The sequence below is a fragment of the Rattus norvegicus genome, chromosome 11, assembly GCF_036323735.1.
Source record: "Rattus norvegicus strain BN/NHsdMcwi chromosome 11, GRCr8, whole genome shotgun sequence".
NCBI lineage: Eukaryota > Metazoa > Chordata > Mammalia > Rodentia > Muridae > Rattus > Rattus norvegicus.
In genome coordinates this window covers 57,419,248-57,432,649 of record NC_086029.1, presented here as the reverse complement: position 1 = coordinate 57,432,649, position 13,402 = coordinate 57,419,248, and the positions used below count along the sequence as shown (strand labels likewise).

The 13,402-nt window shown below is 37.3% G+C and overlaps 1 protein-coding gene across 50 annotated transcripts in view; it reads left to right on the top strand.

The window, feature by feature from the left end:
- The window catches only part of Abi3bp (ABI family member 3 binding protein), a 216,708-nt gene that overhangs the window by 165,340 nt on the left and 37,966 nt on the right, over nucleotides 1-13,402 (top strand). For 24 of the 50 annotated variants that reach the window (XR_010056272.1, XM_017598136.3, XM_017598128.3 and 21 more), the window contains 5 exons: nucleotides 313-369; nucleotides 4,902-4,973; nucleotides 9,493-9,567; nucleotides 12,611-12,670; nucleotides 13,228-13,275. Coding sequence is in view for 48 of the 50 variants with exons in the window: in XM_017598136.3 (XP_017453625.1) it covers nucleotides 313-369; nucleotides 4,902-4,973; nucleotides 9,493-9,567; nucleotides 12,611-12,670; nucleotides 13,228-13,275 (312 nt within the window). In the remaining 2 variants the exon portion in view is untranslated. The remainder of the gene's footprint in view (nucleotides 1-312; nucleotides 370-4,901; nucleotides 4,974-9,492; nucleotides 9,568-12,610; nucleotides 12,671-13,227; nucleotides 13,276-13,402) is intronic. The other 26 variants (XM_063270929.1, XM_008768669.4, XM_063270928.1 and 23 more) reach the window with 5 other exon arrangements.

Below are 13,402 nucleotides of genomic sequence, written 5' to 3'. Positions count from 1 at the left end.
ACTTGAATTCCATGTTTCAGCATAAGATTATAATTTCTTTATAGCATCTTTTAGTTAGATGAGATTACGGTTGGGTACTCCTGTTGCAGATTTAAGGTGTGTTTATTGATGGTAGCCAAGTCAAATTTGTTGTGGGTTTGAGTAAGTTATGAGGACTTCTTAAGTGCTCATGCTAATGAGATGCATTTTTTCAGAACCAAGCAACCTAGTCATATTCCATATATCCAACACTCCTCTGAATAGTTTGTTTAATTTGCCTAATGCTTACAACAACAAATCCTTGACCAGTTGTACCCTTGTTTCCTTTGCTAGTTTCTGATGACCTGGAATTGGTTGCGTTTAGTACTGAGTCACCACAGAAGACAATCGGTAAAAATGTTCCCAGTGGAAAGTCAAAAATATGTGCTTCTCCATCTCATTGCATCATTGTCATTGGATGTTGTCATGCTTGTGCCATTTTGTGACATTTCACAGCAACCTGTTCCTTGTGTTGTCTCTGTGTCTATCCAATGGCTCTTGAGAGCCACCATGCATATGGCAATGCATGCTAGATAGAATCTGCTATATTACAATGCAACTTTCATAGTTTCCCTAGTTTCCTCTCAGTTAATTCATAATTTAAAATTTTTGATTATTCTTTGTATATGTATACATGTATCTGAACACATGTATATATAAAGTCTGTCATCTTTGGGTCATTTTCAGGCTTCCTCTTCATGTTTCCAAAGGACTCATAACTTTTTTCCTTACTAAAATATTCATGCAAAAATACATAAGGAAGTAAAATTACCTAATCCATTCTAGGTAATAATTGCTGTAATGGAGCCTGAATGTCATTTGTGTGTGCACGTTTATCAGTCTTTCAGTTTCCCACACAGCAAACTTCATTACCTATTCATTTTTACTCTACTCAATTGCAACAATTTTCCTAGTCTAGAAAACTAACCGGTGTCTTCAACTAAATTCAGGGTTCCATGATAACCTGCTCTGTACTACCCACCACTAACCTGCCATTTCATGTTCCTTCCCCAGCACCCACTGAAACAGATTATGTAGATACACCACCAAAGAACCTCTCAGGCCAGAGAAGCCAAGGAAGGAAGGTTGTGAAGGTTTTATGCTATGATTAACTCATCCTGCTATTCAAGCCATGGTACTTGATTGAAAAGATTTGAAGAGCTGTAGATCCACTTCTGACCCATCTGTGGATCAACTTACACCCCCTCACTAGGAATCAACCTAGAGTCACATTTATTCTACATGGAGTTTAGTAATGAACTATATACACCAGCAGCTCTAAAGCTCTTGGATTCTTAAAATTAATGTGATAGTTGGTGCTCTCGGCAAAAATACATTCTATTTGTTGGTTAGTATCTGAAAATCAAAGGCATAATAACATTGGAAAGCCAGTTGTTGATAAGTCATGAATGTTAGTGGTTTAGTATTCTTAAATATGACATCTTCCTTTTTGTCCCATCTAAAATATGTTGTTTTGTGTATAAAATTGTCATAAATTCTTGAGAATGAGGTTGCAAATACTCAAGAAACACTTGTGAAACTGAACATCTTACAGTTCTTCAACTCATTCTTCTTCGTTTTGATACAGTTGTAGGGTCTCTTATACATGTCTCTGAGCTTCCTGAGACCATACCAGGAAATGGCATCCTCAACAGCACAAACTGTGTGTTCTCTGTCTTCTTTGCATCACCCCCTGAGCATCTCAGGATGACCGACCCCACTGTGAATTCATGTGGCACATCCTTTTGCTGTTGTGAATTTTCCTCCTTATGTGTGTTCCTATTCATAGTCATTTTCCAAAAATGTCTTTTTGGTTAGTATCAGTGATCTTGCTTTCTGATTGTTCTTATGTCAGCCAAACTGTTGAATATAAAATATAGTATTTTTCCAAATAATGCACTCACTGCCAGATTGGAACTATATGACCAAGGGTCATGATCCACTCCTACTCTCTAACCTAGAGATACACTTTCCACTAACAGTCTTTTCATCATGTCGATTTAACATGCTTGGTTCTTTGTTCTCTGTCATCCAAGTGAAAGTCAGTACCTCTTAGCTGGCCTGTGCCATACATTTAAAGGTATCTTTTCCCTTCATAATTCTTATTGATTACACCATTCAAGCATTGTACAGGAGGAGAAGATTCTTGAAGTAATGATATTGTTCATCTGAAAAGTATTTTGCAATCCGAAGTCTGCCTTTTTACATAGAATGAGTTATAAAGAAACATATTTATTCTTCATATTACAAATTTCCTGTAATTTAGCCATTCTCTTACTTTTGACATCTGTTCATTGCCATCCGGACTGTTGTCTGTAATCTGAGTGTGCCTAGCATTATAGTAACCCCACATAATTTTCTTCAGATACCATAGATACATTACCCCTGTCTCCCCAAACTATAATCCTACCCAGACCAGACGAGCTTCAGACTGAACCTGATAAATACTTTTTTTTTGCATTTTGTATATGAGGTGGGTGTTTGCAAAATGACGTGTCCTGTGCTTGAGAAGCCCTGCTATCGTTCTTCTCAGCCTTTGATGGGTGAGCCCGCCTTTCCAATGTAAGGTCTCTCTGTCTGTCATCAGTAATCTTCCTTGAATGGCAGTGTGTAAACCTTTAGCATAGTGCTGAAAAACAACATCTCCACTATTCTTCAAGTCTTTGAGTTTAGAAATAGGAATGTTTAGGAAGATCATACACATTCTATTCTCTTTTAAAGTATGATATGTAAATTTATTTGGATTACTTCTCCAGTAGCTTTATAACTGTAAAGTATTTTGAGGTAACTGACTTATGTATGAAATTATACAATATGGACAGAAACAGATTTTGCTTTATAATCCACCTTAGGGGCATTGACCAGTCCTCATGCCATTGTTTAGAGACCTCTCTACTACCCACTTCTCCTTTCAGTACTCTGGCATTTCTCTCTATACTCCCCCCTAGTATTAGAGGAATAGCAATTAAACTATGTTAGCCATAAAGTTTTCCTTGATAGTGGAGTTTGATCCTAATGAAAATAAATCACCTTCATGGATAATACAATTTCTACAGTACCCTCGGTTTTCCACGGAATAAGAATTAGCCATAAATAGGCCCAAGCCTCTGGTCTGGTTGTCAATGAACTATTTTAAACCAGGTGTGGTGTTCATGTCTGTATCCCCAGCACTCTGTGAGTCTGAAACAGGAATATTGCTATAAGTTCAAGGTCAGCCTCAGCTACATACTGTGATACTGTTCCATAGCCCTTTCCAAAAAAACCCACAAACACACCTCTTTTATATATATCCTTTTCCATGGGAGAAGGGAAGATAAGTTATTAATTTTGATGATCATATTCTAAAACACTTATTAAATAATGTTGCCTAATGGCAATTTTTTTACCCAAATTCTACCTTGACTACGTGAATGGAATATATCTTGTATCAGTTAAAACTACCATTGCCAAAAAAATTCTTTCAATAGTCTTATTAACATGTAGAGTGTCTAATTGTATATACTAACTGTGACTTATTTGTTGGGTTTTTTTTATTTTTTTGTTTTTTGTCTGAGAACAAGAGCTTGCCATGTAGACCAGGCTGACCCAGAATTCATGATCCTCTTGTTTCAACCTCCCTAGTACTGGGATCCCAGGCATATACTCCATGTCTGCCTGACTGTCGTGGATGGCATTTCCTGGAATTATTTCTGAACATGCCTTTATCTTCACATGTTTTTTTGCCTTAAGAAAACAAATAGCACATTAATTGGGACCTCAGCAAGAAAGGGGGCTAAACCATAATATCACTAATAAGCTCAGATCATTCATTTTAGGATTAGAATTCTTCTTAAACATCATTTCAGTTTTGGTAGCAAAGGTATCTGTTGACCCTGCCTAGCAAATGGGGCTATAAACCACTGGGTTATTCAGCCAAAACTACCTCACATGTATTTTGGTATTTGTTTCTTTACAGACCAGAGAAATCACTGTGTACCTTGTAAATTTCCATTTATTATCAGGAAGAAGCCACCCTGAAGCTTGCCCTGAGGACTCATGCACACATCCAGTGTCTCATTTTTAGTGAATGTTTCTTAAAGGTTCTGAAACTACACAGTATTAACAATGTTTGTTTCTTCCAATCAGGATTCCAGTATCAAATAATTCTTATTTTTAGCAATATTTTTCTTAAGGTGTCTAAAGCCATGTGGCACTGAGGATACCATTTTGTGTGGTCTGATCTTCATTATTTTAGTTCTCCCAAAGGCACTGTTCTCAGATGCTGTAGCCCTGGACCTGGAAACTCCTTTTCTTTGTTAGAATATAGTTTTAATTTTCTCACTGAAGAAAACAAATTATTTTTTCACTAATTGATGTATAGCCTTCTTTAGAATCTCTGCAGTGAAGGAAAAATGCTTTGCAGAAAAGTCTCTTGAGTGCTCATTGTTTACCCCAACATAGCCAATAAATTTGTGCTTTGCTTAGTAAAATGAATTTTTCTACTGGACTTGCTAGTTAAATCATTCTATTTGAATTTTTGTCATAGTAACTTCTTATTTAGAAAAGACGGGTTTTATTTAAAGAATACATCTGCATATTCATGATGACACATAGATTAGTAATGAGGTGACTTTGTTTTTAATCTATTTAAAAAGTAATTGAAGTATTTATTTTTAAAATACCAACAGTTCTCTTTTGTAAGCTGAATACTCGAGGTGTATTTAATCTACCTCTTTTATCCTATACTTTAATCTCCCTCTTTTTGTAGCTCTGGAGATATTGACAGCAATTATTGACTTTATTTATCTTCAGTCACTCAGCAAATACCTTTGAGCTTCTAGAAAACACAGTAGTTCTTGAAGGGTCAAGGGCTCCAAAGCTGTGAACCTATCTCTTTCCTTTAGCTCCCAGGCAGACAACCAGCCCGCCTCCCAAGCTCAAACCACCACACTCAAGAAGGCCAGCAAAAGAGCAAGGTAACAACAAAGCTTATGTTTTAATTTCCTTTTTGTTTGTTTTCCATATTTAAACATTTTATTATGTAGTAGAATATGTTATGTGTTGATTAAATTTTTTTCATTAATGTTTTTATTCATTTTATACCTGAATCACAGCATCCCTTCCCTACTCACCTCTCTGTCCCACCCTCACACTAGCACCTCTTCCCCCTTCTCCTCCTCCTCCTCAGAGAATTGGATGCCCTCTGTAGTTACCAATAGGACTAAGGCATCTTCTCCCAGTGAGGCCAGACAAAACAGCCCAGCTAGGGGAAAAGGATCCACAGACAGACAACAAGGTCAAGGACAACCCTCCACCCCTGCTCCATTTGTTGAGGAACCCACATGAGGACCAAGCCACACTTCTGCTACATTAATGTAGGAGGCCTAGTCCAGCCTGTGCATGCTCTTTGGTTGGTGGTTCAGTCTCTGTGGGCCCTCATGGACCCAGGTTACTTTACTCTGTAGGTCTTCTTAAGGTGTCCATGACTCCTTGTGCTCCTTCAAATTCTTTCCCTCCCCCACTCTTCCACAAGACTCACTGAGCTCCACCTAAGTGTTTGCTTGTGGGTCTCTGTACCTGTTTCCATTAGCTGGTAGATGAAGCCTCTCAGAAAACAATTATGCCAGACTCCTATCTGCAAGCATAATAGAGTATCGTTAATAGTATCAGGGGTTGGTTCTCTCCCGTGGGAATCTCAAATTGGTCTCAAATTGGACCAGTTATTTGTTGGCTATTCCCTTAATCTCTGCTCAATCTTTATCCCTGCTCATCTTGTAGGCAGGACAAATTTTGGGTCAAAGGTTTGGTGGGTGGGTTGGTGTCCCTATCCCTCCTCTGGAAGTCTCATTTGGCTTCATGATGTTGCAACTTTAGTCTCTATACCCCCTGCTGGTAAGAGGCTCATCTAGGGTCACCCCATAAAGGCCTAAGGTCACTCCCAGAAGCCTTCACAGTCCTAGGTGTCTGGCTCACTCCAGAGATGCACCCCCATAACTTTGGTTCTCTTTCCTAGCCCTCTCACCCTCTTTCCCACTCCAGTTCCCCCCTACCACCTCTTCCACTCAGTTTCCTCACTCCGTTCACCTCCAATGTCTATTTAATTTTCTCTTCTGAGTGAGATTCAAGCATCTTCCCTTGGGTCTTCCTTACTACTTAGTTTCTTTGGGTCTATGGAGTGTATCTTGAGTATTCTGTATGGCTAACATCCTCTTATCAGTAAGAATACACCATGCATGTCCTTTTGGGTATGGGTTATACCTCACTTGGGTAGTATTTTCTAGTTCCATCCATTTGCCTACAAAATTCATGATGTGCTGGCTCTTAATCACTGAGTAGTATTCCACTGTGTAAATGAACCACATTTTCTTTATCCATTCTTCAGTTGAGGGACATCTAGGTTGTTTCCAGTTTGTGGCTATTATGAATAAAGCTGCTATGAACATAATTGAGCAGAGTTGTCCTTGTGGTATGGATGGAGTGTCCTTTGGTTATATGCCCTTTGGTTATATATAACTGGGTCCTGAGGTAATACTATTCCCAATTTTCTGACAAACCACCAAATTTATTTCCAAAGTAGTTGTACAGACTTGCAGTTAGTGGGTTAACTACTTAGTTCCAGTAAATTGAGTTTTTAGCCATCCTCAAATAAGGCTCCCTTTCCTTGGTGACTCAGAGTATTTATGTTTACATGTTGGTCTTAATCAAAAAGCACATCACTGCGAGAGCTCAGTCCACAAAGCTTTTCTATTATCATATTGTTTCAGATAGGAGTAGCCAAGAACAGGTTTTCCCAGAAGACCCACTTACTCTCTTCCCCTACAATTTTAGGCTTTTCTCCTGACCTTCCTGCTATCCTAGAATGTACGACCATCTCCCTTCCAATCAAACAGTTTAATGGGTACCAATCTGAGTCCTGCTTCCAAAAATTATCTGAGGTCTTCTTGCCCACTGAACCAGGGAAAGGAAGTTATTGTCACTAATGGTGTGGAAGTAGGAAAGGAAAATATTTATCAATATCGTATCAGTCTTGATCCGAGTGACAATTCTTGAATCCTACCAGGAATAACTTAAACAATTTCAGGATCTCTGTGATTGTTTCAGGTATCACCTCTAATATTTGATTCTGTCTTTATTATTCTTTTTAGGAAAATTGATAAAAAGACTATCCTATTTTCTGTATCTCACTAATAATTCAAAACCTGTCTTACTTTGTATATTATTAAATCTGTTCATATTAACTACAAAATTCTATTATGACAGTAATATTTTGAGGTATAAATATATAAAGGTCCCAATGCAGCATTCCTCAAAGAATTGCAAATTTAAAAATCACAATCAATTCTTAGAATATTGAGATATGTGGAATTCTGGTAAAATGATTAATAATTAATTAAAATAATAATTAGTGGATAAAGCAGGGCTAAAATATGTCAAATATTTTAAATGGCTGTTGTTAAATCAAATATGTTAAATTTGTTGAAATAAAATTAATACTCTAACTATAAAATTGAATAGTTGTTAAAATTACACAGCAAAGAGCTATCAAGATTTTATTGAACATATAGCAAAGGATAAGAGTAAGTTGATAAGGATAAGTGGAAATTTATAAGACAATAAAATGATAAATATAAAGTAAGACAAACTAGGAGTTCAGAGTTCTGGACTATAAATTCCTGGATACAAAGTTAAGTGGAGATACAAAAATTTATTAATGATTTTATGTTTTTGCAGAATTCATTGAAATAAACTTCAGTGCAGTAAATTAGGATTCTTCTATGATTTCCTGTGATTAAACCATACATTTTAAATTTGCTTAATTTTAAATTAGCTTTTTAACCAACACAAGATATATGATCTCAGAATGAAGAGAACTGACCCAGTTCAGTCCATGCTAACCTGGAAGGCCAGAGGGCTGGCAAAGACAAGGACAGAGGCTTTTGGTGTTATCCCAACTGAACCAGCCTTGTCGGTGAACAGCAGCTGCAACCCAAATGTTTCTGACCTTGTCAGTGGTACTTAATAAGGGAAATTAACAATGAAAATCACCATGTGTTAGAACGATGTTTTGTTAGTGATGGAGCTTAGATCTCTCTCTTTCAACATGAGAATATGTTTCTTAAAAACACATCCAAACAATACATTAATTTTTATAGCCTTTCAAGGATGTGTGCATGTGCACTTAAGTGTTATAAAATATTGTTTTACATTTTATTTAGTTAATTTGTGTGTGTGTGTGTGTGTGTGTGTGTGTGTGTGTGTGTCTACCACTGCACAAGTGTGAAAGTCAGAGGAAAATGTTAGGCACTTGTTTATCTCAACCATGTTAGTTCTGAATATCACACTCAGGTTGTGAAGTTTTGTGGCAGGACCCTTCACTCACTGAGTAATGTTGCCAGCCCATAAAATGTTTAAAAAATAAATATTCAGATCCCAGATTCTCCTCTGTTGCCTTTGAATAGCATAAACTTTAAGAGACCACCTGCATGCATGAATAATCTGTACGTATAACCAGTTAACCATATGTCAACTAACACTACTGTCTCTTTCAATACACAACACCTGCCCCCTTTGTTCAGTATAAAATTTTGTAATAGGTACGTAATCTTTCTATATATTTAGAGTATATCTATGAATTAATTTATAAAATTTATATATGTGTTTAGTTCTCTAAGATAAAATAGAACTAAAATTTTGAAACAAATAACCACTATTTTATAAGCCAATAAAGCCAAGTTCTTTGCTCTTGGGACATAATGACCCTAACATAATTTTATACTTAGAGATCTTACAACCATCAAACAACAATTTGGTCATTATAACAATCACAATTATGGGTATGACTAACTTTGGGGAAGTGAAAAAAAACGTGTAAAACAGGCTAGAGTGAGCTTCCTTCGTGCATAATTTATAAAGATCCTGGGGAAGCTGAAGACACTTTAGGGTAGTAGAGTAATCACATCATTGACAGTCCATATTTGGTACTCACACTCACCCTGTAAGACAGGGTTTGTTACTTCCAACTAACCACAAGGAGCAAAGTAAAATATGACCCAAAGTATTGAGGCATTGAAAACCTGATCTGGGCACAGTGGTCATGTCTGGCTCTTGGAGCCTGCTGCAACTCTCAGCTCTGGAATCTAATGAGACCGCCATCATCAACACAAATCAAGCAAGCATATCCAGAAAGGAGAGTGAAGCCGTTTATCCATTCCTGTCTCCTTTGACAAGAAGATTAAAAACAAACAAACCACCACCAAAACCCTCTTTATCCTGACGACTTACCGAGCATGACTTCTCGGACTTCATTTTTCAAAAATGAGGAATTTTCATGCCTGGTCTGTTTGTAATGCTTGTTTTCCCTTTTCTGTCTGTCTCTGTCTCTGCGGCCTTGTTTTTAGTACAGTTCAAGCCTATTCTCTGTCAGGCCCGTTGTGTGAGCATGTCTAAGAAACCAGGAATCCCAATGACTCACGTGACCTGAGTTCTCTCTTTCAGTCCCTAAGGGATCCCTGCATACTACTTCAAAGCCAAAAATGCCACCAAGTCCTGAAGTGGTAGACATTACATCTGGTAAATATCTTATGCTGTGTTTAACCTGAACTGTACTGTGCTATACCACACGCATTCACTGGTGTGCAAGGGCTGGGGATTAATTCAATTGTACCTCTATGTACAGTCTGGTGATTTTTATTTTAGAATCAAGAGTTCTAGTTTCACACGTACTAAAACTATTATTACACTAAAAAGGTAGAATTATACCAAGGACAGAATGTTTTTCCTAGAACCAAAGATTGTTGTTCTTCGTTTTATTGTTGTTAAGTTTTGTTAGTGTTGTTGGATTTGAATAATGTTATAGGGGAAGGAACTCATTGAAAGAGAAATAATGAACTAATGAAAAAAACTATAGGATAAAATGGCTGAGCATATCTCAGTAGTAGAGCATTTGGCTGACATGCCCATGGTCCTAGGTTCAGTCCACAGTATTGAAACAAATAAGTTATATACTTTTGTCTGGAAGTGATATGATCTCAGTACTTGGGAACTGCAGTCAAAGGACCAGAAATTCTAAGTAAGCCTCAGTTACATGGCAAGTTTGGGATCAGCCTGGGCTACATGGAACCCTATGTCAAAACTCTAAACAAGCTAACTAGGTTAGGACTAAACAGTGGAAGTGAACACGCCTTAGAGGAGATGAAAGGGGGTGGGCCAGTAGCACAAGGAAAGCATAGGTAGGATCCTCCAAAGGGGCGGGACATTTGGTCCCCCTCATGCACATAGTGAAGGAGAAGCCCACATAGTCTACATGTCTCCAAAGGAGGTGATCTAGTTGCAGCCCATAAATCTGGTTGCGGGGGTAAATCCTCTTACAGACCATATTATACCAGTCTTCTCCAATAGTGTTTTAATTTTTTTTTTAACTGAACTCCAGTGAAACACTTATGCATGTGTATTTTACAGTTGTCTTCACTTGACATTTCCTACTCAGAAGTGCCTTTTGATAGTTAAGGTTAGCATAATTGATTGGACAATTGATATGAATGATAAATTGGTCAATGTAATTGCATATGGTAATGATATACTAGTGGTAACTACAAGAAAATCAAAACTGCCTTCTCAAACAAATCATCATCATCATTTATGTTGATGAGATGGCCTCAGCATGGAGAACATGTTTTAGAGATTCTACTCGCATTTGATTTAATATGCAGATGAGAGCCACACAGGGGAAAATTCTGACTTGCTTAGGGCAGCAATGGATCAAGTAGGGAACATGATTCATAGGCCTTGGCTGGTGATCTTTCAGCTGCTTCTGTTCCACTGATTTCACCTGCACTAGAAAGCTTACTCTGCAGTTTATTAAATCACCACTTCATGCTCAAAAGGGAGGTGCCAACACTAGCAGCTGGAATCCACATCAGCCTCCTGCAAACTCTGCAGGGAGCTGAAGCAGCAGCCACTGATGTGTTTAGAGCATGGCCGCTTTGTGAGTAGCACATCTTCCTTAATCCCAGCTTTTCTGTGTCTAGCCTAGAACTGTAATTAATAGACATCTATAGACAGCATTCTTCTCTCACGGCTTTGCAGAGTTAAATCAAAGCCCTTTCCTTCAGCCTCCAAGTAAACGTTTAGTTTGATTTAAAGTTGGAAATGAACTCCTCAAAACACCAAGTGGAAAGGGCAAGTGTTTGGTATTGTGAGTTTTCTTCAACTTTAGGAACTACCGATCCTTTCTATATTATATAAATAAATAAAAGCATTAGATTTTCAAATTCCTCTTTTTTTTCTATAAACTTAATGAGCATTCTGATCAGGCTGGCCTGGAACTCTTTCTTGCCTCTGCCTCCCAGGTGCTGGCATTAATAGCATGTGCTACCATGCCTAGTTTGAGTAAAGTCTTTATTCTACTAGTTGTGTTCTAAATTCCAGAACTGTAATTGAACCAGTATTATTCTAGAGTAAGAACCAATGTGGCATGTGAATTAAACCATCCTTCTTTTCCAAATCAAAATGGAAAGTCTGTTCTAGACAACCTATTTTAAGTTGTGCTCAGTTGCCTAAAGGGGTAAAGGTTTCGTCATTACCATTGTGAGGCTGTGTTCCTGCCTAAATCCTAATTTGTAAAGCTTCCAGTAGGATACAAGAAAATCACACTACCTACCAAAGAGACCATGGCGTCTTGCAAATCCTCCATGTGGAAGGAAAGCTTTGCCTTAAGAAAGTAGGTGTAGCAGGGCCTCCCTATAGCCATACCCTGACCTTGGTTAAGGTTTTGGCTTAGTGATCTGATATGAGAAACAAGATACCACTTTGGTATTTTCCCCCAGTAGAAAGTCAGTCAGTGACCAATCTATTTCATTCTGTTCACAAAGAAGACAAGCACTAAAACTCTATTGTGTTTCTACCGTGAGCTGGTCGATTTTTTAGCTGAAATTATCTTAATATTCTCAAATGTTAGGTATGTATAACACCAGACACACTAGACGACGTGCCACTTAGGTAGGCACAAGTTGGTGGTAGTGTGGTTTGTCTAGCATTTATTCTGTACTGAACAGGATCATAAGCTTCCCACACAACTGCCTCTCATGGCTAGCCAGTTCCATCGGCTTTATTTTCTTTCCTCAGTAATTTTCCAGTGCCACTTGCCATGAAGTTTTGTTCCCCCTTTTAGGTACTCAAGATTTTTGTCTCTCGTCTTAGTCTGTGAACCACTTATCCAGCTATCTGATTTAATGTATTTTCTATTGCTATCTTATTTTAGTGTTAAATGGCAGCTACCACTTGAGCTCAAAAAATCTTCTTTTTGAAAATTTTAAAAACAACAACCTTAAAGGAAACCTAATTCTCCATTTCTTTTCTTTCTGTTGCCCCTACCGTCCCCTCTCTCTCTGTTTTTTTTTTTAAGTGTAACTTCGACATGAACTATGACCAACTTTACATTTGTTTGCTGTAACCAGTCCCTCCTCCAAGAAGGCGTAGTTTCCATTTTGAAAGAATATTCATTCTTTCTAAGCTTGGCTGTTTAGCCTTTGCATCCTTCATGCTTCAGGGATTTATACCTAAAGATCATAATCACTTCAGTAGTACATAGTGTTTTATAATCATTTTCTTTCAGTTCCAAAAGATGAACAACTTTCCCATAAACCAGATCCTGAGGTCTCTCAAAGTGAAACTGGTAATAAAACATTTTATTTTCCTAGTTAGAATGTAAATTTATATTTTAAAAATCCTGGTGTAAATATATGAACAAAAGGGATATGATACAAAAAAGTGTGGTTATGAAATGTGTTTCCTTGTAGGAAGTTCAATCATATAACTCTGTTTAAAGTTTTTCCTGGTTAAATATAGGAAGACTAACATAATAGGTTTTTTTTTTTTGTTTTGGAAATGTTTTTACTGTAGAAGAGTTCATGCTGAAATTATACAACTTAATTATTACCTGAGATAAATATTTTATACTCTTTTGTGGTTTTGTTTGTTTTTGTTTTGTTTTAGTAAAAACTAACTGGTTGCCTGTTGATTCATATTTCCCTCAAATGATGGATGACTGGTGAATGAAATAAAGATTTAGTTAACTAAGTTCCTCAACTAGAATTCAGTAGAACTTCCTCATATTTATTATGATTCTTGAGGAATAGTCAAGCTTTTAAGTAACTGTATCTATCTAGAAAAGGTATGATTTGACTTTGTAGCAGTTCTCACAAGTGTTTCTTTGGTTTACTTTTGGCATAGTTCTGCCTCCTGTCACCTTTAGAGTTGAGCCACCAAAGACAACAATAGGTAATGTTTTTCTCATATTAATCAATCAGCTTATTTACTTTCTCTGATACCACCAAGATTGCAGGTCTTTCTCAGATGATCGCTAATTGAAAAGTCACCTTTTCTCAGTTCATTTCATGATGGCAGT